The sequence below is a fragment of the Stenella coeruleoalba genome (genome assembly GCF_951394435.1).
Source record: "Stenella coeruleoalba genome assembly, chromosome: 2".
Taxonomy (NCBI): domain Eukaryota; kingdom Metazoa; phylum Chordata; class Mammalia; order Artiodactyla; family Delphinidae; genus Stenella; species Stenella coeruleoalba.
In genome coordinates, this window is record NC_137147.1 from 177,192,343 (window position 1) to 177,217,462 (window position 25,120).

The window sequence follows — 25,120 nt, forward strand, 5'->3', positions numbered from 1 at the left end:
CACGTGGGCTCAGGAGTTGTGGCTCACGGGCTCTAGAGTGCAGGCTCAGTAGTTGTGGTGCACGGGCTTAGCTGCTCCGCGGCATGTGGGATCTTCCCGGACCAGGGCTCAAACCCATGTCCCCTGCACTGGCAGGCGGATTCTTAACCACTGTGCCACCAGGGAAGCCCTCCTCTTTTTGATAAGTTTTTTTTTTTTTAAATAATAATGAAAGTCTCAGCATTTCAGGTCACTGCAGTAATTACCATGCCCTAAGGGGACCATTTCCAGACAATGTCACTGTCTTTCTGCAGTTTACACACATGATAGGGAAGAATCCTCAAAATAGAGCAAACTACAAAATACAGGACCACCATCTGCTCAGGGGCCTTAGTGTCACCCAAGTAACCTCTCGGTTTGCCTAAATAATCACTTGTCATTAGTGTCTGTAAAGGAAGACAGAAGAATCAGCAGTACCGCCACAGTCCCTAAAAGTCAGAAGTTGTGTAACAGGACGGCGCTGACTTACTCGTTAGCTTGTTGTGGCTGAGGACCAGCTGTGTGATGTGGGACAGGGTGACTGTAAAAGAAAAAAGAGAAATCACACAGTCAGTTAATGTTCCCAAAGTACACCTACACTCCTACAAGGTGAAGCGCTAAGTTATTTTCCCAGGTTGGAGTGTTATCGCTCGAAAAAAGAGAAGCAGGGGTTCACAGAAGGCTGTCTGCTCAATGTTAAACCAAATCAGGAAAAGCTATGCAATTAGCAGAGCAGAGCGAGTCAGCACTGACGGCGTTAACGTCGCAGGGCCAAACGCGACAAGGCCCCGTTAGTGCCGCTCGGCGGCCGGGCCCAGTGGTCCAGCCTCAAGAGCCCATCTCACTAAGGGGACCGGTCAGGAGATCCGGCCCAGAGCCCGGGGAGGGACAGCTCCTCCCCCACTTCCCCACACGCTTAAACAAACCATCGTGTCGAGACAGGGACCACGTCACCCTACCGCCCCTGAGCCCACGGTCAACCCCGAAACGCTGCTACAGGCTCTCAGTTGATCCCAGTAAGAACCTTCCACAAGCTCCTTTACAAGTTTTGGTTGACATTTCAAAGCAGCAGCAGATTGCTCACCAATTTCGAACATTATCATGGAGGCTTAATCTGCTGAAAAAGATGAGGTCTGCTTTAAAAGAAAAACAGGTTTTTCCAACTACCAAGAAAGAAAATATACATACAGATCCATTTAAAAAAGAAAAAGAAGAAGAAAAGAAAGAAAAGGAAAAAAAAAAAAAGCCAGACGGAAAAAAGTGACCTGCCTTCTACTTTGGGTTCTAAAACTTCACTGCCTGGTCAGCAAGCTATATGTATATTTTTGTGGGCATATATATAAATTTTACATATATATATATATACACACACACACACACACACACACCTATTTATATAAATTAAATATTTATATATAAATTAAAATCTAAATGATTTTACACAATATACTAAATATACTAATTAAATACAGTATACTTTATACAGTATACTTTATATTACAATTTTAAACGCAGATGTATTAGTGAAGAAACATTTAAAAATTTTAAAAAATTTTTCCAATATTCTTTCTATAAGAATGTTATTTTAATGCAACAGAGTTGCATTAATGCATTATTATTATTATTAATGCATTATTTTAATGCAACAGAGTTTTTTCCATAAAGGAATAATAAGACAAATATTTTTTCTCAAGAAGGGTCTCAGGGTTGGACCCCAGCATCCTTGAAAAAAACAGGTATCATCGCTGACCACAATTTTTGAGTGTTTTTCTTTTGTTCAACCTCCCACAAAGTTAGAGAAGATACAATGCAAAGACCTGCTTTTCTGCCCTGACCCATTTGAGATTAAGCTGTTGGCTTGATGTCCCATAAACTTTAGGGTATTCCTACAAAGACATTTTCCTGCAAAACCACAACATAATCACCAAAGTCAAAAACTGAGCATGATACATCATTACCATCTAATCCTCAGCCCCCAAGTTTCAGCAAATGTCCCAATGTCCTTTTGACGCGTCCCCATCACTGAGGACTTCCCTGCTTTCTGGCAAGAGACAGTCAAGCTCATCTTGTACTTTTGCTGCCACAGGCTTGGAATCAATCAGCCATTTCTCCAATGAGCTGATTCTGTGGAAAATAGTACTTACAAGCCAAAATCTGGGCACTAGATGTGCTCATTGTTACTTGGGGGCTCAGTATTCTCAGTGCACAGAATGAGAGAATACACACACTCACCCCCACACACACACATCTGTACAGATCTGTACACACACATCTGAACTTGAATCCCAAGTTCACACCAATAGATGGATTCCAATACAACACTGCATGGTTCATTCTCATTTTCTCCGTTTCCTATTTGTTAACTCCCTTCTCTAACAGCGAGAACTCTGGCGTCCATTATTTTTAACCTCCTTACGTACGCCATCGATACCCCTACATATAACTGCGTGAAGCAGGGTTATCTTACAGCCGTGTTGGGATGGCTCTATGCTGACCTGCAGGGACACCTGGAAGTCTGATACTGATTCTGGGTCAAGATCCAGATGAGTAGATGAGCTCGAGATGTGTCATGTCCTGTTCAAAGTTGCAAACACCTGGAGGCTCCAGGACCAGCACGTTCACATGTCCGGGAATGTGCAGGTCGCTGGCTTATACCTGGTTAGAGGCACCTGACCAGCTGGGCACAGAAGACAGCACTAGACATTTCTGCCCATGCACTCCCAACACCCAGACTCGTTGAATATGTCTTGAAAGTTCTTACCTGGAGATAAAGTGTGCCCTGAGCAACCAAGAAACGAGCCTGGGGGGCTGCGCCAGTGAGCCCCTGGGAACCCTGGCGTTCGCCTGTGCTTTGTAACCCCTGCTAAGCTATGTCCTGTGCCCTCATTAACTCCCTGGGTGAGTGGGCTCTGAGGAACCTTCTGGGTTCTTTCAACTATGCACCCGTGTATTAATGCAGGAACCCATCTCCCCATGCTCTTTCTTCCTACCTGGACACCTGCCCAGTTCACCCTCCTCACCTGCACCTCCAACCTCCTGGCCCTGGTCCTGCTTTGGGGCTTGGACCCCCCAAGCCAGGCTCCCCACCCTGCTCTGGGTCACCGCGCCCACCCCCCAACACCTGAATGCCTCTTTTTCTGTTGCACTTACCGGCTTCGGGATTGAAACCTTAGGGGAGGAGGAAGAGAAAGGCAAAGCACAGGGGAAGAGCATTTTTGTGATTTTAAAAGCATCACCATGATGGCTTCTTACATGACAAGTTAGACTCTAGACGCTGCAGAACATCTCACAGATTTGTATTTACAGGAGTTAAGACTGTTCTTGTCCCCCAGATAAAGCATTCCTTTACCTCTGAGGCATAGAGTCTGATATGAAAACAAAAAATCTCCAAGAGCTGTCCTCATACAAAACCAGATGAAACAGATTCAGAGATATACGAGTTAAGACAGTGGTCAGTATCATAGGAGAACAAACCACAGATAACAGGTGTTACACAAGAGTTTCTCTCTCACTCACACACGGGCAGTCCAGAGGTTCCTGGTATCTTGTTGCTCAGCCATTCATGGATCCCACCTCATGCTCCAAAAAGGCTGCCTGAGCTTAGCCATCATGCCTGCATTCCCCTTAGGGAGACGGAAAGGGGGAAAAGCCTTCCTCCTTCACAATTCTTCCAAGAAATTGCACAGGGCACTTCCGTTTACAAGCAATTAATCAACATTTTGTAATACAGTGATGCCTAGATGCAAAACAGGTGGGGAAACACAGCCTGGATTCCAAGTGACCACATGCAGATACAATTAGGGGTTTTATAACCCACAAAGATGGGGCAAACCAAAACAGACAACTAGCAGCATCTCACACTAGCAAACCACTCCATTTGAGAGTCACAGAAATCAATTCTGATGACAAAAGCAAAAAACCCCTGATAATCTGATCGCCTCCTGCCGTAATTTTTCCTAAAATATCACAACTACCATAATTAAAGAGAAAAAAACGTTGCTCTTCTCCCAGCTAACATTCACAATGAAAGATTTAATTAGGAAAAGTTGGGCCTTTTCAATCTTTTCATTCTGTCTTCTCTACAAGCATTTAGCCGGGGAGAAAATCAGTAAGTTTGAAAGTCCTTTTTTTTTTTTTAAATAGAGAAGAGAAGTGCATTTGTTGCTTCACCTGATCACACCACTAGAGATGTATTTTTCTTCCTCATTATTGTTACAGGGCTACATGCTAAAGTAGGTAAGAGGGAGAAAAATTAGAGCAGAAAAGAAAAAGTTAATAAAAGATCTGTGAGGAAATGTTTAGGGCAACAAAGGACTCCAGGCTGGGTCTGCGGGGAGAGCAGTTAAGTTGGACAGAACTGAAATCACAGAATCAATCACAAAGTCTGTGACAGGCAAAGACCAAGGACCAACGGACATATTCATGCAACCTGCCACTCCCCTCCACTTGGCCGTGGTGAGTCCATTGTGGGTTTCCTATGGAAACTGCAGTGTTAAAAAAGGAGAAAAGGTCTAGCAGAATAGAATGGCTTATTTAATAGTACAATAGCCACCCTAGTCAATCATGTGGGTGAAATGGAATGAGGCTGTCCTCACTGACCTGCCCTGCTAACCCTAACCGCACACTGGGAAGTCTCCCGCTGCAGGAATATCATACCTTACGGTCCTGCCAGCCAGGAACTGTCAGGTTGCAGTGGCACCAGAACAGTGACAACAAACTGTTACTAAACTTCCTAAAGCGATATTAAACCATGCACTGCCGGGCATTTTCTAAGTCGAATGCACTTCCAAAAGTCAGCTAAATAACTGAGAAAACGTGTTGGCATATTCAGTTGACTGCTGCCGTGCCTCAGATACCATTCTGTCTTCAGCCTTTAGAAACGGTATGTGGGGACTTCCCTGGTGGCGCAGTGGTGAGGAATCCACCTGCCAGTGCAGGGGACACGGGTTCGAGCCCTGGTCCGGGAAGATCCCACATGCCGCGGAGCAACTAAGCCCGTGCGCCACAACTACTGAGCCTGCGCTATACAGCCCGTGAGCCACAACTACTGAGCCCACGTGCCACAGCTACTGAGCCCACGAGCCACAACTGGATATTTACCAGGCACGCTCAGAGTGTCAATGGTCTCTTCCTCGGAGATTCTGTTAGAAGTAACGTCAACAGTACATCCTCATGAGACTGGGACAGTCCTGGATTGCGCCCACTTTCCCTCTCAAAACTGCCCTGGTTTGCATGATATGCCACACAGTCCCTCAATTTAGGTAACACAGAATACGCACCAAAATCCTAAACTGCAAAATATAAAAGGATCGTGGGCACGAGAGAAGTGTATCTGAAAGGATAATGGGAGATTAGAAGGAGACATCACAGGGACTTCCCTGGCGGTCCAGTGGTTAGGACTCCACGCTGCCACTGCAGGGGCCAGGGTTCGATCCCTGGTCGGGGAGCTAAGCCCTGTGGCACAGTCAAAAAAAAAAAAAAAAAAGGAGACCTCATTTACTGTGGGATGACACGTCCAAAAATGCTTTAAGGCACTGAAACTGGACTTGGAGGATATATGGAAATGGGAGGTTATGGAAGCAATTCTAGGCTTATCTGAGTGAAGAGATGGAAAACAGAGAAGACACAGGCCTGGACTGAGCAGGCGATATTGCAATGGAACATATTCAGGAAAATCAAAGGACTAGCTAACACTCCTAGAAAAAGAATCGTGGTTTCTAGATAAAACGTGGAAGCAGATGTTATTTTTTAAAACAGACACAGTCTTTTTTTTCTCTCCTTCTTCTTCAGCATCAAGTAGACAGTGTGAGGAAAGGAAGCAGGATGAAATCCGCAGCACCAGATGATGACGTGGCGGACCTCCTTTCCAAAGAACCCACCATGTCACAGCGACGTGCCCGTCTCTCCAGTCTCCAGTCTGGCAATCAGAAGCCAGTTACTCCTCTGGAGGCACGTTAGAAAGGATAAAAGTTCTAGCTTCACGGAGTGACGCTGCTATCCAGGGGAAAAAACACAGCCAGGATGAGACAAGGGGAGCGAGTCTTGGAAACGCACACAGTGATAACGGGACCTGAAAGTTTCTGCCGCCTCGTCGCAGGTCAGAATTGGGCACCTTTGGGTTCCCGATGAAAGATTCTAGAACACTGGCCACCAAAACCTGGATTGTAACCGTCAGTTCATTTCACAGGCTGCGCTCCCATGGAAGCAATCGGAAAGACACCACTACCTTCAGAAGACAAACGGTTTACTATTTTGTTTGGTCTCGCCACACGGCATGCGGGATCTTAGTTCCCCCACCAGGGATCGAACCCACGGCCCCTTGCATTGGAAGTGCAGCGTCTTAACCACTGGACTGCCAGGGAAGTCCCTAGTTTACCCTTTTTTGACAGCTCTTGAGCTATCAAATATTGCAGTGGGAGAACAGCCATACCCTCTGGGATGTTCAAAGAGGGTCACCTTTGACTTGTGTTACAATTCCAGGGTGGGCAGCCTTCAAATTCGGGGCAAGTCTGCAGATTACGCTGCAAACGGTACCCTCTGTGAATTCAATTCCTCCCAAAGTTGTTGACTACAAAGAAGAATTCATTTGAACTGAAAATACAGGATGATCCCAAAGGCTTTTCCATTTGGGCTCCCGGTAGGCTAGAAACAGCGACAGCCCTAAGTAACCCAGATTCAGAGACTCGGCGGGGCTGCGGGAGAGGCCGCACGTGAGCACCACGCAGCCACGCTGACCACTCTGGGTCCCGTGTCTCCAAGATGCATGACTGAAACGCCTGCCCGCGTCACACGCTGAAGTTACTGCACCCCTGCTAGAAGGATGCAGATTCAGATCTTAAGCATGCAGCTTCTGACAGTATATTTAAGTGAAGCACAATAAAACGTTTGATACCAAGGTGTAATACAAATATCGTATTCATCAACACACCCAGAATCATAAAAGAACATTTCTTTTGAATTTTGTTCATAATTTAAAACTTCAGGGGGAAAAAAAAAATCACCAGGGTATGAAAGCTTTCCTTTCCTCCCCAGCCAACTACTTCGGTGAGGTGGAAACTCTTTGGTAGCAAGTTTTCAAAACTGGTTACTTGACTGAGTCCTATTTGCACATAAATGGTCACTCAAGCATGATTAATTGCTTTTTCATTCAATAGAAAGCAATTTATCATATGTGACGATTTTTAACAATGTGATACGTCTTCCTTTACGTAAATAAGAGCAGAGAATTCACACGTGCTGAGAACCGCCATGAGCTGGTCACTGACTGAGGCTTCTGTGTCTACTGGGACATTAAGTCAAAAGACGCTGGACCCAAGGCACCGTGTTACTGCCGACATGGAGCCCACATCCTTCCCATCCAAACACATCGCTTTACAGTCTCTCCTTCAGGAAAAAGGACAAAGAAAAATTTTTAATTTTGAAGATGTCTGGGAGAATTAAAGAGGAAAATACAGTGAGCTGCCTAAGGTTCACGGTTGTCCACTGCTTTTGGGGATTGAGGAAGATGACATGAAGGAAGGCTCAGGGAGTTACAAACTGTTTGCAGCGCACTGTACTTAGTTATGTTGACAAAGACAGAATACGCGTGAGACACAGACACTGCCGTCAAGGAGCTTACTCTGTAATGAGGGGAGGCGATAAAAAACCACAACACAAGGCAGAATGTCAGCACCACAAGGAGGTAAGCGGATTCGAAACTCCCGTTAAAAGGAAATGCTACAGGGCTTCCCTGGTGGCGCAGTGGTTGAGAGTCCGCCTGCCGATGCAGGGGACGTGGGTTCGTGCCCCGGTCCGGGAAGATCCCACATGCCGCGGAGCGGCTGGGCCCGTGAGCCATGGCCGCTGCGCCTGCGCGTCCGGAGCCTGTGCTCCGTAACGGGAGAGGCCACAGCAGTGAGAGGCCCGCGTACCGCGCAAAAAAAAAAAGGCAAGTGCTGCAAAGTTTCTTCAGGGTGCGTAAGAGCTTCCAGGTCCAGAGTCAGTTTTATTCTATGTCTACATACCTACCTTCTCCCCCTAACCCAGTTTTTTTTTTTTTTTTACTTGTCTGTATTGAATAATTTTTCTAGTATAAACTGTTTTAACTGTGCAACCTAAAATAGGTGTACTTTTAGAAATCAGTTATAGGAAAAAGCTTCAGCTCCTCAATTTACAGATAAGGAAACTGTGGCCCAGAGGTAAAGTGATTTTCCTAGGGTTCCCCACAAACTCCCCACTCCCCCAGAATCAGAACTGAGACTCTAACCAAGGCTTCCAGATTCTACCTCTTGAGCTTATTCTTCCTAAACTGGAAAAACAATATTCACACCTCGGGGGAGTGTTCTCTTCAAGATGGTGGAAATGCCTATCATTAAAGAGTATAAACCAGAGTGGAAAGTCCTTTCTATCCTGAAGATACATGACAGTTACATAGAGGGCCTCGAGCACAGCTAGAATACCAAGTTTAAAGCAGTGTGAGACCCAGACTGTAATTCCATGAGAATACTGAGGAAAATAAAAAAATCGCTGGATTTCTCTAGAGCGCAGTTCCTCATGTTTAAAATGAAAAGCTGAATTCGATTCTGTGAGAAACACAGAAGAGAGAAGAAAAGAAAGAACTAATATACATGTAATGCCTCCTACATCAATATGCAACACTGGGGACTTTATAACCACTCATTAGAATAAAAAATGTTAAAATATAACAACTGACACTGCAGAAACACAAAGGATCTTGAGAGACTACTAGAAGCAACTCTATGCCAATAAAATGGACAGCCTGGGAAACGGACAAATTCTTAGAAAAGCACAACCTTCTGAGACTGAACCAGGAAGAAAGAGAAAATGTAAACAGACCAATCACAAGCACTGAAATTGAAACTGTGATTAAAAACCTTCCAACAAACAAAAGCCCAGGACCGGATGGCTTCACAGACAAATTTTATCAAACACTTAGAGAAGAGCTAACACCTATCCTTCTCAAACTCTTCCAAAATATAGCAGAGGAAGGAACACTCCCAAACTCATTCTACGAGGCCACTATCACCCTGATACCAAAACCAGACAAGGATGTCACAAAGAAAGAAAACTACAGACCAATATCACTGATGAACATAGATGCAAAAATCCACAACAAAATACTAGCAAACAGAATCCAACAGCACATTAAACGGATCATACACCATGATCAAGTGAGGTTTATTCCAGGAATGCAAGGATTCTTCAATATATGCAAATCAATCAACGTGATACACCATATTAACAAACTGAAGAAGAAAAACCATATGATCATCTCAATAGATGCAGAGAAAGCTTTGGACAAAATTCCACACCCATTTATGATAAAAACTCTCCAGAAAGTAGGCATAGAGGGAACCTACCTCAACATAATAAAAGCTATATATGACAGACGCACAGCCAACATCATTCTCAATGGTGAAAAACTGAAACCATTTCCTCTAAGATCAGGAACAAGACAAGGCTGCCCACTCTCACCACTATTATTCGACATAGTTTTGGAAGTTTTAGCCACAGCAATCGGAGACGAAAAATAAATAAAAGGAATGCAAATTGGAAAGAAGTAGAACTGTCACTGTTTGCAGATGACATGGTGCTATACATAGAGAATCCTAAAGATGCCACCAGAAAACTACTACAGCTAATCAATGAATTTGGTAGAGTAGCAGGATACAAAATTAATGCACAGAAATCTCTTGCATTCCTATACACTAATGATGAAAAATCTGAAAGAGAAATTAAGGACACACTCCCATTTACCACTGCAACAAAAAGAATAAAATACCTAGGAATAAACCTACCTAAGGAGACAAAAGACCTGTATGCAGAAAACTATAAGACAGTGATGAAAGAAATTAAAGATGATACAAACAGATGGGAAGATATACTATGTTCTTGGATTGGAAGAATCAACATTGTGAAAGTGACTATACTACCCAAAGTGATCTAAAGATTCAATGCAATCCCTCTCAAACTACCAAGGGCATTCTTCACAGCACTAGAACAAAAAATTTCACAATTTGTATGGAAACACAAAAGACCCCAAATAACCAAAGCAATCTTGAGAAAGAAAAACAGAGCTGTAGGAATCAGGTTCCCTGACTTCAGACTATACTACAAAGCTACAGTAATCAAGACAGTATGGTGCTGGCACAAAAACAGAAAGATAGATCAATGGAACAGGATAGAAAGCCCAGAGATAAACCCACGCACATATGGTCACCTTATCTTTGATAAAGGAAGCAAGAATATACAATGGAGAAAAGACAGCCTCTTCAATAAGTGGTGCTGGGAAAACTGGACAGCTACATGTAAAAGAATGAAATTAGAACACTCCCTAACACCATACACAGAAATAAACTCAAAATGGATTAAAGACCTAAATGTAAGGCCAGACACTATAAAACTCTTAGAGGAAAACATAGGCAGAACACTCTATGACATAAATCATAGCAAGATCCTTTTTGACCGACCTCCTAGAGAAATGGAAATAAAAATAAACAAATGGGACCTAATGAAACTTAAAAGCTTTTGCACAGCAAAGGAGACCATAAAAAAGACAAAATGACAACCCTCAGAATGCGAGAAAATATTTGCAAATGAAGCAACTGACAAAGGATTAATCTCCAAATTTACAAGCAGCTCATGCAGCTCAATATCAAAAAAACAAACAGCCCAATCCAAAAATGGGCAGAAGACCTAAATAGACATTTCTCCAAAGAAGATATACAGATTGCCAACAAACACATGAAAGGATGCTCAATATCACTAATCATTAGAGAAATGCAAATCAAAACTACAATGAGGTATCACCTCACACCAGTCAGAATGGCCATCATCAAAACATCTACAAACAATAAATGCTGGAGAGGGTGTGGAGAAAAGATAACCCTCTTGCACTGTTGGTGGGAATGTAAAGTGATACAGCCACTATGGAGAACAATACGGAGGTTTCCTAGAAAACTAAAAACAGAACTACCATATGACCCAGCAATCCCACTACTGGGCATATACCCAGAGAAAACCATAATTCAAAAAGAGTCAGGTACCACAATGTTCACTGCAGCTCTGTTTACAATAGCCAGGATATGGAAGCAACCTAAGTGTCCATTGACAGATGAATGGATAAAGAAGATGTGGCACATATATACAATGGAATATTACTCAGCCATATAAAGAAACGAAATTGAGTTATTTGTAGTGCAGTGGATGGACCAAGAGTCTGTCCTACAAAGTGAAGTAAGTCAGAAAGAGAAAAACAAATACTGTATGCTAACACATATACCTGGACTCTAAATTAAAAAATGGTTCTGAAGAACCTAAGGGCAGGACAGGAATAAAGACACAGACATAGAGAATGGATTTGAGACACGGGGAGGGGGAAGGGTAAGCTGGGACGAAGTGAGAGAGTGGCATGGACATACATACACTACCAAATGTAAAACAGATAGCTAGTGGGAAGCCACCGCATAGCACAGGGAGATCAGCTTGGTGCTTTGTGACCACCTAGAGGCGTGGGATAGGGAGGGTGGGAGGGAGACGCAAGAGAGAGGAAATATGGGGACATATGTATACATATAGCTGATGCATTTTGTTACAAAGCAGAAACTAACACACCACTGTAAATCAATTATACTCCAATAAAGATGTTAAGAAAAATGTTAAAATAAAAGAGTAACCACAACAGCTAATGTTTACCAAACACTTAAAATGTGGTGGCCACGGTTCTAAGAACTTTATTACCTCATGTATTCCTCACAATAATGCTAACAGACAGCACTATTTCTCTCTGCCTCCCTCCTAATTTTAGTTTTCTTCTTTTGCATTTTTTTTAAATTCATTTTTGGCTGTGTTGGGTCTTTGTTGCTGCGTGCGGGCTTTCTCTAGTTGGGGCAAGTGGGGGCTACTCTTCGTTGCGGTGCACGGGCTTCTCATTGCGGTGGCTTCTCTTGTTGCAGAGCATGGGCTCTAGGCACGTGGGCTTCAGTAGTTGTGGCTCACGGGCTCTAGAGCGCAGGCTCAGTAGTTGTGGCACACGGGCTTAGTTGCTCCGCGGCATGTGTGATCTTCCCGGACCAGGGCTTGAAGCCTTGTCCCCTGCATTGGCAGGCGGATTCTTAACCACTGTGCCACCAGGGAAGCCCACCCTCCCTCCCAATTTTAGGTGAGAAAAATGAGGCCCAGAGAGGTTAGGTAACCTGCCTGAGGTTTCAGCACTAGTAAGTAGACAGGACCCTTTAAAAGCTGTTTCCCAGCAAGAATCTGATTAGTTCTGACCGTATTTTTCTACTAGGCAAATACAAATAAGATAAAAAGTAGCCTTAGTCCACTGGTTCATTTTTCCCCCAAAATGAAGATGGGCAACGTCATACTTGCACACCTTCCACTTCAGACCAACCGCTCTGTTCTCACCTTCCCTGTGTTCCTGCCAACAGAGAAGGCCGCTGCGTGGGAGCTGAGGGTGGGCTTCTCTCTGCCCCCTGATCAACGTCCCTCCATGCTTCTTACCCTCAACCCAAGAGCCATGTTTTTCCCTGGTGGCTTCAGAGCAGGAAGACCCAGAATCTCTGACCATCTTCCACAGGGCCGGGTGGCTCTCCGAGCTCAAAGCGCTGTAGGTCCTCTGACAGGCACCGCGTGTCTGAGGGCCGCTGGGCCACCAGCCCGCACCCACACCCAGCACGCGGTATGGCCTTGCAGGCCGCCCTTCATTGCTTTTGCCCCGGCCATCGTCTGCTCCCCCCAAGCCACCCCTTACCCTGACCTCCAAGGGCACCTTGTCCAGTCCCAGATCCCTAGTCTACTGGACTGACATCTGTCATCAGCTGCCCCCCGCTCAAATCTCGGTACCTGTTTTCTGATCATCCACGGGGTCCCCCTCCATCTCTTCCCACAATCCTGCCCCAGCCTCTGCCACCTGCCTCTCTCCCGGCCACACACACAGGTCCAGCAAACAGATGTGCCCCTGAGGGCATCCACGCCTCCACTCCCGCTCAAAGGCCCATTAGACTCTTCAGCCCCAAACCCGCTGCCCCACCAGAGAACAGCCTGTGCCTCAGCTGCCCCACCAGAGAACAGCCTGTGCCTCAGCGTAACAAATGCTAAATGTCCTAACGACTGGCCCTGAGGATCATTCTGAGGTACCTACTCTGCATCAGGTACTACACAGACTCATCTTTTATTTGAGGGGTGGCAGATTTTTCCCATTTTATCAATGAGGAAATTGACGTACAAAGACAGGAAGTGATCTAAGGGCATGTTACAAATAAAGGGCAAAGTGGGATAATTAATAAGGACCATGGCTCCAAAGTCGGTGCTTTGAGTCAGGACACAATACTCTCTCCTTATATCAACTCTAGAGATATTAAACAACACCCAAACAGGAGGCTTTACCACAATGAATCTAAACAAAGGTGTCTTTGTTATGTTAATTAGGTGACTTTCAGAAGTTTCTAAAGGATGGGGGCTGGTTGCCGGGGCTGGAACATTCAGTCCCGCCCCTGGCTACCCCCGCTCTTCGTAACTTGATCTAGAGATTCAGTGCAATCCCAATGAAAACCACAGCAAGTTTATTTTGTGAATGGCGACAAACCGATTCTAGAATTTATATGGGAAGACCCAAAATAGCAATAAAATATTGAAAAAGAAAAACAAACTCAGAAAATTGACACGTCCCAACTCAAAACTTACTATATAAATCCACAGCCACTAATTGAAAAACACAAAGACATCACTGGCACAGAAGAGTGCGCAGAAACAGACCCACACAAATAGAGTCAACTGGTCTCTGACAAAGGAGCAAAGGCAATTCAACGGAAAAAGGATCATCTTCTCAACAAATGGTGCTGGAATTTGACATCTACATAAGAAAAAAAAAAGAATCTAGACACAGAACTTACACCTTTGACAAATATTGACTCAAAGTGGTTCATAGTGTAAAATGCAAAAGCGTAAAGTCCTAGAACACAACACAGGGGAAAACCTAGGCAGCCCTTGATCTGGTAATGACTTCTTAGACACAACACCAAAAGCACTATCAAAAAAAAAAACGGTGTTAACTGGCTGGGACTTCATTAAAATGAAAAACTTCTCCTCTATGAAAGACAATGTTAATAAAAGGGAAACAAGAGCTACAGACTAAGACAACATTTTTGCAAAACACACATCTGATATAGGACTTCTTTCCAAAATACGCAAAGAACTTTTTAAATCCAACAATAAGAAAACAAACATCCCAATTAAAAAGTGGGCCAAAGAACTTAACAGACACCTCATCAAAGCACATATACAGAGGGCAAACAAGCCTATGAAAAGATTTTCCACATGACACGCCATTAAGGAACTGCCCACTGAAAACAACGAGATACCGCTACACACCTATCGGAATGGGCAAGATCCAGAACACTGACAGCACCAAACGTTGACAAGGGTGTGGAGCCACAGGAACTCTCATTCGTTGCCGGGGGACGTACGAAATGATGCGGCCACTTCGGAAGACAGTGGTTTCTTATTACACCAAAAATACACTTACCACACGATCCAGCAATTCTGTTCCTTTGCATTTACCCAAAAGAGTCAAAAAACTACGTTCACACAAAAATCTGCACATGGATGTTTATAGCGGCAAACTGACAAAATGTGACAGCAACCAACGATGTCCTTCAATATGTGAAAGGACAAAAAAACTGTGGTGCGTTCAGACAATGGAATTTTAACCAGTAACAAAAAAATACGAGCTACGGAGCCAAGACAAGACACAGAAGAAACTTAAACTCATATTGCGAAGTCAAAGGCAGCTTTCTGTAAAGATTACGTACTATACGATTTCAACTATATCACATTCTGGGAAAGGCAAAACTATAGACACATAAAATTTCAGTGGTTGCCTGGGGTTCAACAGGAGGTGATGACGAAGAGAGGGGAAAATAAGTAGAACACAGAGGGTATTGAGGACAGTGAAACTACTCTGTGGGATATTATGCATCTGTTAAAAGCCATAGTGTGTTACAGCACAAACAGCGGACAACAATGCAAACTGTGGATTTTAGTGAATAATAATGTATCGATGCTGCTCCATCAACTGCAACCAAAGTATCACTCGAATGAATGCCAGATGTTAACAATAGGGGAAACTGCTGTAAAAAACAGTGAAGTATAATAAAACAAACAAAAAAAGGAGGAGAATGGGGATAGAATACGCACAAAACGACTCTTTTCAGCAATACCGGCGCTGGTAACAGTAGCATTGCTATTTGTGTGTAATGTACCAAATAAGTAACTGTGAGATAGTCTAACATCACGTGTATCCCTGACAATCAGGATCCTCAGAGTGGAAGAAAAGCAGAGACTAGTGTGAAGGAAGTGCCTTACAGTCCCATATTTAAATTGGACCTTCCAGTATGAGCTCGTTAGATATTTTAATCTTCATATATGTGTATATATGTATCTGTATACATCTACAGATACATATATTGCGACACGTGTGTGTGTGTGTATACGGTTTTTTTTTTAGCTGTGTCTGCTAAAAATGCCTAAAGACCATGAACGACCCAGGAATAATGAGCACCCCTGGAGCCCAGATTGTGGTCCCAAAATATTGCCCACTAAGACAGACAAACAAAAACAGGGTTTCTATGAGGACAGCTGATTCCAGGTCCGGGACAGGAATTCACAGACACGCCGGGCACAGCTTGTTACACTTTGCTCACGTCCACTGGATGTGAGAGCCAACAAGAGTTCCACAGGCCAAAAATGAACAGTTTGCACTTGAACAAGGACCATGGCTGCAAGGCTGTGGTGTGCATGGATGAAAACATTTTTTTTTTTTTCCGGTACGCGGGCCTCTCACTGTTGCGGCCTCTCCCGTTGCGCGGCACAGGCTCCGGATGCGCAGGCTCAGCGGCCATGGCCCACGGGCCCAGCTGCTCCGTGGCATGTGGGATCTTCCCGGACCGGCACTCGAACCCGCGTCCCCTGCATCGGCAGGCGGACTCTCAACCACTGCGCCACCAGGGAAGTCCGAAAACATATTATTTTAAAGAGCAAAATTTCTGACACCTGTCTCCACATTCAGAGTTTCCCCCTGAACTGGTCTGGGGTGCAGCCTGAGCACTGCAATGTTTAAACATTCCCTAGGTGAGTCTAAAAACCAGACAAGTTTGCCAGCAGCTGGTATAGATGATACCAACCTGTGAGCAAGCTAATTCTCAGAGAAAAGCTTGAGGTGTGAGTGATTTCTCTCGGAAGAGGGCAATGCACTGAGTGAGCACCTCGGGAGGCCTGACCAGCACCTCTGCGAGAGCTCATTCTGCATCAGGAACGTTAAGCCTTTGCCTGACATCTAAGTGTCAAATGTCTTCCCCATTTTGGTGATTCCCGCTTCCATTTTAAAGCGTACACAAGAGCACACCCCATGACTCAATAATTCCACCCCTAGTCTGTAACCAACAGAAAGGAATATGTGTGTTCACGTGGTCACAGCAGCACTACGGGTGGCAGCCCTAGCCTGGGAGCGACACGAACATCCATCCACAGCAGAACGGACGCCTGAACTTGGCAGTCACATCCTGGATCTGTCACCAGTGTCACGACACGAATGAAGCTCGTGAACAAGATGCTGAGCGTTAAGAACCAGAGAGTAAAGAGTGTGCACTGTAAACCCTCTTTCCTTTGAACAATGCACACCAACAGGCAAAGGGAATCTATGCTGTCAGTCAGGACCCTGTCCTGAGGGGCTAGTGCCTGGGACATGCCCACTGTGTTCTGTTTCTTGCTTTGAAAATCTGTCACACTGTACAGTTATACGTGCGCTTATCTATAGGATAGCCTTCAGTAAAGGCTTCTTGAAATGGATTTTTTTAAGAGTGTGTGAAGTGTTTGGGGAAGAAGAAGGTTCCTGTTTCCTCGGCCCCATGGGCAAGAGCAGAGGAGGGTCGGCATCCCTGAACGCATTCCTCAACGGATACAGACTCAGCAGCCCATACAGGGCAGGGATGCGGCTTTCCGGACCAGACCACCAGGAGGCCCTCAGTGGAAGCTTGCTGAGTTAGGGGCTGTACCTTCGTACGTGCACCTGACTGTCAAAAACGTTAGTGACATGAGTAAGGCAAGAAAGCATGAGCAGGGGCTCGCCTGGTGGCGCAGTGGTTGGGAGTCCGCCTGCCGATGCAGGGGACGCGGGTTCGTGCCCCGGTCTGGGAAGATCCCACGTGCCGCGGAGCGGCTGGGCCCGTGAGCCATGGCCGCTAAGCCTGCGCGTCCGGAGCCTGTGCTCCGCAACGGGAGAGGCCACAATGGTGAGAGGCCCGTGTACGGTGGGGCGGGGGGGGGGGGGCTAACAACATAGCTTCTGGAGTCTGAGTGCCTGGGTGCAAATCCTGACTCTGCTACTTACTAGTGTGTGACCTAGAGCAAAAGGTACTTAAGTTCTCAACGTCTCTGTGCTATAAACTGGGTGACAAGGATGACGACGATGATGGTAACAATCCTAATGAAACTGAGGTTTAAAGGAAATAATCCACATGAAGGGCCACGTACAGTGCCCGCCACACGTGTGCGTGTGCATTAATGCGCTCCATATAGAGAGTTTAAAATTATCTATTATTTTTATCCTCTTCTAATGAAGAGTACACAATTTGTAGAGTACCAACAGGTTAAATAGGCATCTTTCACAAGGCCTGAAGATTGAAATACTTACAGCTCTGAAAAACCAACTGTGTGTGTAAACATCTGCAGAACAGCCACTTGTACACTGCAGGTGTGCACCATGTCACCAATCTCTGCTCTGTGCTGTGCTCTGAGAAACCAAGAGGCCAAGACCCCCTCCAGTTCACTACCTGGTCTGAGGTGTGCCTTTCATTGGGCCCACTTCACCCTTAAGAACTATTCTGAGTCCGGAGGAATCGTTAACAGGTACACAGAGAAACGCATTCAATGCAAAGGCTCTTTATGACGTACCGGTAAACTACAACCACAGTCACCATTTCATTCAACTCAGGTTTATTCTGTTGTGATACATGAACCAATACTGCCCCAAGAGAACCTTCTCCGGCACCATACTTCATAGAAGGTTTTAAGCTAATGTTCTAAGTTTGAAGATAGAAAAAAATGAATTCATGTACAGTATAAAAAATCTCACATCTGCCGTTAAACCCAGTTAAAATTAATAGTTTTTCAGAAAAGCCTAAGGAAACGGGGAGGGTTCAGAGTTAACTCTGACCAGATAGAGACCAAGTTGCCTCTGCTGTTTTCTTTGACAGTTGAAGCCCTGCAACAATGTGATAAACCCAAGCTTCCAAGCTGGCGGACTGGAAGGATGATGCCTTCTTAGCCTAGCACAGTGTTGTTTTTTTGGGTTTTTTTAATGCCACGATTTATTTCTGGACTCTCTATTCTATTCCACTGGTCTATATGTCTGTTTTTATACCAATACCACATCTTTTTTTTTGGCCACACTGCACGGCATGCGGGATCTTAGTTCCCTGACCAGGGATCGATCCCACGCCCCCTGCAGTGGAAGCGTGGAGCCTTAACCACTGGACCGCCAGGGAAGCCCCCAGCACAGTGTTTTTAAAGAATTCTGAAACTGACTGACATGAGGTGAGGCCCGCCAGCCCCGCTTAGCCCTGGAAAGCATCACTCCTTAAGGCCTGAGCCAGGGGTGGGAAACCACACTGCACAGGGTTACAGAACAAAGCTGTCGGTGTGTCTAACGTGTGATGCTGGGGCTTTCTCGACCTTCTGTTTGCTCATCTGTAAAACACTGATGATTATTATCTGCACCAAAGGCTGACGCGAGAAGCACTTAACACCATGTAAGCACGCACATGTGTACCATTCAGAATCTCTGATGCAGACGCGATGGGCTGATCTGTGGCCCCCTCAAGTCCTGTGTTGAAGCCCTCAGAGTGACACTGTGTTTGGAGACAGGACCTTCAAAGAGGTGATGAAGTTACAATGAAGCCAGAGGGTGTGCCCCTCTCTCTCCTGTGCTACGCTTTCTACCCCAGTGCACCTGAATTCTTAACTGAGAAGGACAGCAACCTTCTTCAATAAATTTTTCCCAAACACCAAGTACAAAAATAACAGAGGTGCACACACAGAGCCCAGAAAAGGCGTTTAAGCCAGGCTGGAGGGGATGGTGGGTTAAAATTTAGTCCTGGGGAGCTTCCCGGAGGAGGTGACACATGTGAATGGAGTCACATGGACAGAAAGTCATCTCCTCCCTCAACAAGCATTAATTCATAAGGCTGAGAGGAGGGTGGCTGGAGAGAGAAAGGGTAAGGACTGCCCAGGCCAAGATGTTTAAAAACACAAAGGTGGGCTTAAACACACAAGTCAGGAGAGCAAAAAAAGAAAAGGTCTTAATAAAGATCACAGTGAAAGGGACATGGTCTTCCCAGCTCTTCTATCATTCCCCCAAAGAAGTCCTATCATGATGAAAATTCCCAGCAGGCATCACCACTTCCTGGGTTAACAGCCCCTCCAAATAACCAACCCGGGATTACGTCTGTTGATTCTTTTGCAGGGTCCTTCAGAAAGACAACTACCTCAGAGGCAGCTGATTTTTCTCTTTTAAAATATTCTGTAATAACCTCAATGGGAAAAGAATTTGGAAAAGAATGGATACTTGTATGGGTATAACTGAATCACTTTGTGGTACATCTGTAATGAACACATCATTGTTAATTGTAACATCATTGTTAATCAATTATACTCCAATATAAAATAAAAATTAAAATAATAATAAAATAAAATTTATCTGAGAGATAGTCTAACCTGAAGAAAAACAACAACAACAACAACAAAAAACGATAAAGGTTTGACACCCAGAGCCCAGTAAATGTGAAGAGATTAAGAAGTCAGAGAGACTTAAATAAAAGAAATGAAAAAAAGTCTCTCTGGCTGCTGATGGGAGTCTCTGCTCCCAGGAAGCTGATGACAGGACCCTTCAAGAGCAACTTTATCATCTGGGTGAAGAGCTGCTGCATGAGAGAGAGTTTCTGCTAGGAAGTCTCTTTAATAAAAAGTACAAAATTGGTACCATTCCTCCCAGAAGCTTTCAGCAGATTACATGCTGTGCAGGAAAAAAAAAAAATGAAGGAAAAGAAATAAAATGAGCAATCATTTTAAAGAAACAGCAATCGAAATCTATGGGAACCCTAGGCAAAAGGGCCAAACACACCAGGTTCTGTTAAGCCACACAGAAAACGTCAACACATAACACACACAGATGCCTTTCCCGGTTCCACTAAGCAGGCTATTCCCCGTTGAGGCCATCGACTGCATTGGGACTGGTTCCGTATGAGGCTTACGCACTCTCTGGACATTCACGTGAGCAGTTAACAGTCACTGTGCGCTGAGTACTGGCTCGGTGCTAAGCCCTCGACAGGAAGCAGTGCACTCGGCGGTACACCCATGCCCCCAAGCGGGTACTTAGGTTTCCATCTAACGATGAGGCACTTGAGGCCCAGAACGGTTTCGCAGCTTCTCTAAAGTAACACAGCGATAAGTAAACCTGGACAATCTAAACCCAGTCTACTCAACTCCAGGTCCCACTTGTAAGCGCTGTACTACGTCTGCCTCTCAGGGTTGGATCTGAGCATCTCCAGAACCTGGCTGGACTGACAGAAAACTTTGAGACTGCTGGATGTCTGGCTCCAGCCTATGACGTTTTCCCCGCCAGAAAGCTTTTGGTACCTCAACTCCTGAAAGCATTTTTTAAAGGCAACTTACTGTCTCAGAGGAATGAAAGGGCTACGTTTATAAGACGCAACTCTCCCAAGCAGAAGTGGAGCCTGTTTCCTATGCTTAGAATAGGTACACAACTACCACTCTTAGCTTCAAAGCTTAATTCTTTCTCATCGTTGGAGAAACTAAACAAAGCAACGATCATGAAGGGAAGGCTTCATACAGTACCATTCTCTGTCCATGCGAATAAGCTGTTCCCTGGGTTCCATCTTGATACTAGTACATAAAACCTCAGGGAATTCCCTGGAGGTCCAGGGCTTAGGACTCAGTGCTTTCACTGCTGAGGCCCGGGTTCCATTCCTGGTTGGGGAACTAAGATACCACACGGCCAAAAAAAAAAAAAAAACAAATAAATAAAACCTGAGGATTACAGTTAAAATTTTATAAGTAAAAGACTATGGGAATCCTTATACTACAGCTAAGGGGATCATGCCAAATACTTTAATATATATTAAAACATATAACGTTATGTACACTACTGATAAATGAGCCCCAGTGGAGGATGGGATTCTGAAGGCATCCTGGGACCCTCAGAGTCCAGAAGTCGGGGAGTTTTACTCCTTCCCTGAGTCTACCACACTCCAGAGGCCTGCGGAGGTAGGATTTCCAAATTCACTTCCACCAAACTCCCCAAGAAGCACTCTTGCTCTTCCTGAAGCAGCTTCTTTGGGAAAACATTAAGAATGACCTTGCTTTTCCAGCACCTAATATTACACCGGAAAGAGCTTTTTCAGGAAGCAAGTGGCTATCTTTTCTTCTTCAATAAAAGCCAAGGCTTCAAAGAGATAAAGCAACTGAACTGAAATAGCTACACCACTCTCCCTACTTATAAATATTACATAGAGAATCCTCTTCAAAGCTGAGGAGTACAAAGTTCCTCTAGTGAAAGCAACCTTTTTTCAAGCCCATGAGAAAGAGCCCTGAGGGGCAGAAACCCGTGGGACCAAGGGCACAGCCGAGCCAGGCCTCCTGCTTCCATCCTCTTCCCCCCATCCCCTTCCTCTGACGCAGCTGTGCCCCCAGGGACCGTCACCATCCCAGCAGGGCAGGGGCGGTACAGGGACACATCCAGATCTGCAACTGCCAGTCCCTCACCTGAGACACCTGCTGCCACCACGAAGCCACTACTACTGAGAGAGGCCAGCACAGACCAGGGGACTGAAATGCTAATTCGTACAAAAGCTAAACTTAAGGGCAGGTGTCTTCCTAAGGATTACCAAATGCAAATCACCTACAGCTTTTCATCCCCCTGCCTTTTGCAGAGATGCATCAATGGCACCAACACCAATCTCTGTCCCAGGCGCAAACCACGGATTCACGCTAACTTTGCTCTCTCCAGGCCTAACAAGCAATCCGTCATCTTTTAAGGTCTCCTGGACATCCCCCCTTCTTCTCCAGTGTCACATCCTGGTCTGGATCTCATCAGCTCGCAGGCCTAATCCATCATTCTTTCCTTCATCCGTCAAACATTTCGGAGCACCTACTGTGTTCCAGGCACTAGAATAAACAAGGCACACAGGAATACTGCACTGCTTTCGTTCCCCCTCGGCCTCCCAGTGGGGAAGAAAGACATCTGGATTAAGAACACATCACAATCCTGTGTAACAAGTGTCATGAAGCAGGACTTCCCTGGCGGTCCAGTGGTTAAGACTCCGAGCTTCCATTGCAGGGGACACGGGTTCGATCCCTGGTCGGGGAACTAAGATGCCGCAGGCCCCACACAGTGCGACCAAAAAAAAAAAAGGGTCATGAAGCAAAGTGTGTCCAAACTTCACTGAGAAGGCTTCACACAGGCTGTGGCGTCTGAGCTGACTCTTGACAGGTAAGTAAAAGGATCTGGGGTGAAGCGGGTGGAAACGATACTTCTAAAGGCACAAAGACGAGAAGGAATGCCCTGGCTCAGAAAGGACCATCAGTTCATTATGGTTGGGATGCCAGATGCTTGGAAGAAACAGGCGCTAAGGTAGGCTGCAGTCAGATTCAGAAAGGAGCAGGTCACCGCAAGGAACACGGAGCATTACCATTGGTAATGGACAACCAGAAGGTCCAAACTTCAGCCACAATCAACCTGAACAAGAGCTTGATTTCACCTCTAATGTGTTGGAATTAACTGTCAATATCTAAAAATAAGAAAATTTTATATAAAAACCTGGATTCTTGGCTTCATAGAGAAAAAAAAATCTGGCAACACTGGGCCAACGTTCCCAAGTGGTGACAACTGTTTGGATCTAAGCAGCAGGTGTATCTCATCATTCAGATGAGATACCTATCACGGAATTCATGACCATCCTCACCTGGCCCCTGAAGACAGCTGAATTTGCAATCCCGGGTTTAAAGGAGAGAGTTGCAGTAAGATGCACATTACAGGAAAGCAACAGGGGCAGTAAAACTGGAGGCAAGAGGCAAAGTTAGTAAGACATTACAAGAGCACAGGCGGGAAGTAACAAAAGCCCGAACTAAGTGAGGACAATAAACCCAGAAAAAGGGTTGATGGTAATGAGTAATGAGAAAAGGGTAATGAGTCAAGAAACGTTTAACTTGCTCCAGGTGCAAAAACACTTAATCAGGTAATTTCCGTGGGGCATTTGTTCAAGGCTGCATAGGAGACTATATTAAGAGAAAGGGAAAATGATTCAGAACTAATTTTCCATTAAAACACCAAGTGAAAAAAAATTAAAAATAAAAATAAATTAAAAAAATAAAACAAACACCAAGTGGCTCTTTAGTAAACTGTGTGGTAAGTCCACCCGAAGGCCATCAATCAGCCTGGAGAACTGATGAGGTCCAACAACCACGGTCCGGGGATTCTTAACCTGGCTCTCGTGTCCGTTTTCCAGCTGGGACAGAACAAACTCTGACTGCAAGCTTTCCGAGCTGAGCCCTCGACAAGTGCTGTTTACAAGCAGCCAAGCAGCGGGTGGGATGTAAACCACTACAACGTCTCGCACCGCCACCAGCAACTACTTCTTAAACTCATAAACCCGTCCAGCTCCTCCGAGGAGAAGGCCCTCCGCAGAACTTACACAAGCCGTTGACGTCCAGCATGTTGGAGATGCCCCGGTCACTCATGTCCACTTCCGGCTGGTTCTTCTCCCGGCTCTCCTCCACCAACTTTTTCAGAGACTTGGACATGACCTGTACCAAACGACAACAACACAGCACGTGGGCGACGGCCAGGAGGTTGCAGAGAGAGAAATGAGGAAACCCCCGGCTGGCACTCTCCAGTTTTCGCCTGGCCTTGGAAAGTGGGCACCCGCAAGCAGGGTCCGGGGGCAGGGAGGGGGATGGGGAGGGCGGGACAGGGAGTGGGAAGGGTCCAGCACCGTTCCCGCCGCGGAGACAGAAGCAAACACAAGGGCAACGCCACATACATACTCACTGCGGAGGGCTGCACCTAACAGGCTGCGCGTGGGAACAACAGGCTTCTGCAGGGCTCACTCCGGCGGCGAGAGATGCACTCCACTCGGTCTGTGCAAAACGAGCACCCGAACGAGGAACACGCCCTGTCCCGGCACTCGGCGCAGGCGCACACCGGGCCACTCTCAGCTCCTCGCCCCGCCCGCGCCAGACCGTTCCCTAATTAGGAGAACAGCTTACTAGACGTGGCTTAGCGCGAGACCTCGCCCACAAAAGAATGCGTGCCCCGGGGCCAACCAATCACGTTTGCTGTTCGGCCTCGGGACTCCGCCCCACCCGAGGTTAGCTCCCTCCCGTTGGAGATTCCGATTGGACTGGAGTCGGCGTGCGCACTAGTTCGGCGCAGGCTCAGTTTGTAGGTGGAAGCCAGAGTGGTGTGGGCGGAAGCCGGGAAGTTTGGGCAGCGCCTGCGAAGGGCTGGTAGTACACCAGGATGGGTCCCGGGGAAACTACAAGTAAATTTTCTCTCAGTGTGCTGCTTCTTTAATTGCGGTTCCACTTACTGGAAGTTGCTGCCCTGAGTCCCTTCCCCACAGGTTGTATCTCCCGCTATATTGTGAGCTTCTCAAAGCAAGAACTCCTTGGTGGTCTGTGTGTCCCCGACGCCCAGGTCGCAGTCACGGACCCCTGGCTCACAGGAGGGGGAATATACCACATAAATACGTGACTTCTCTGTTCTTATGATGTGACATAGCTTAGTTAGCTTTCTATTGAATGATGATTTTCTTATACAGTTTTCATTGTTCTTTTTACTAGAATTTCTGTTTTCCTTTCCTTCTTGTAACCTTTAAGCTTTTCATTACTCGCTACTGCTTGAAATCCAATGACTAATTGAAGACTTTAGGAACCTTCTCATTTACTGCTCTTAGACTGATTCGTTCTGTCCTTCCAGCTGAGAAGTTATCTATAATTCCTTTTCATTTGGTCCCTGGGTTGAGAC

At 45.6% G+C, this 25,120-nt stretch overlaps 1 protein-coding gene across 4 annotated transcripts in view; it reads right to left on the reverse strand.

Moving 5' to 3' along the window:
- Nucleotides 1-24,324, reverse strand: part of RSU1 (Ras suppressor protein 1) — a 275,988-nt gene extending 251,664 nt beyond the window's left edge. For 2 of the 4 annotated variants that reach the window (XM_079913092.1, XM_079913089.1), the window contains exons 1-3: nucleotides 24,143-24,324; nucleotides 23,787-23,898; nucleotides 509-559 (exon numbers count right to left, since the gene is read on the reverse strand). In XM_079913092.1, coding sequence (XP_079769218.1) covers nucleotides 509-559; nucleotides 23,787-23,895 — 160 coding nt within the window. In that variant the 5' untranslated portion in view covers nucleotides 23,896-23,898; nucleotides 24,143-24,324. Of the gene's footprint in view, nucleotides 1-508; nucleotides 560-23,786; nucleotides 23,899-24,138 lie in introns of all 4 variants that reach the window. The other 2 variants (XM_079913090.1, XM_079913091.1) reach the window with 2 other exon arrangements.
- Between the last annotated feature and the right edge of the window lie 796 nt (nucleotides 24,325-25,120).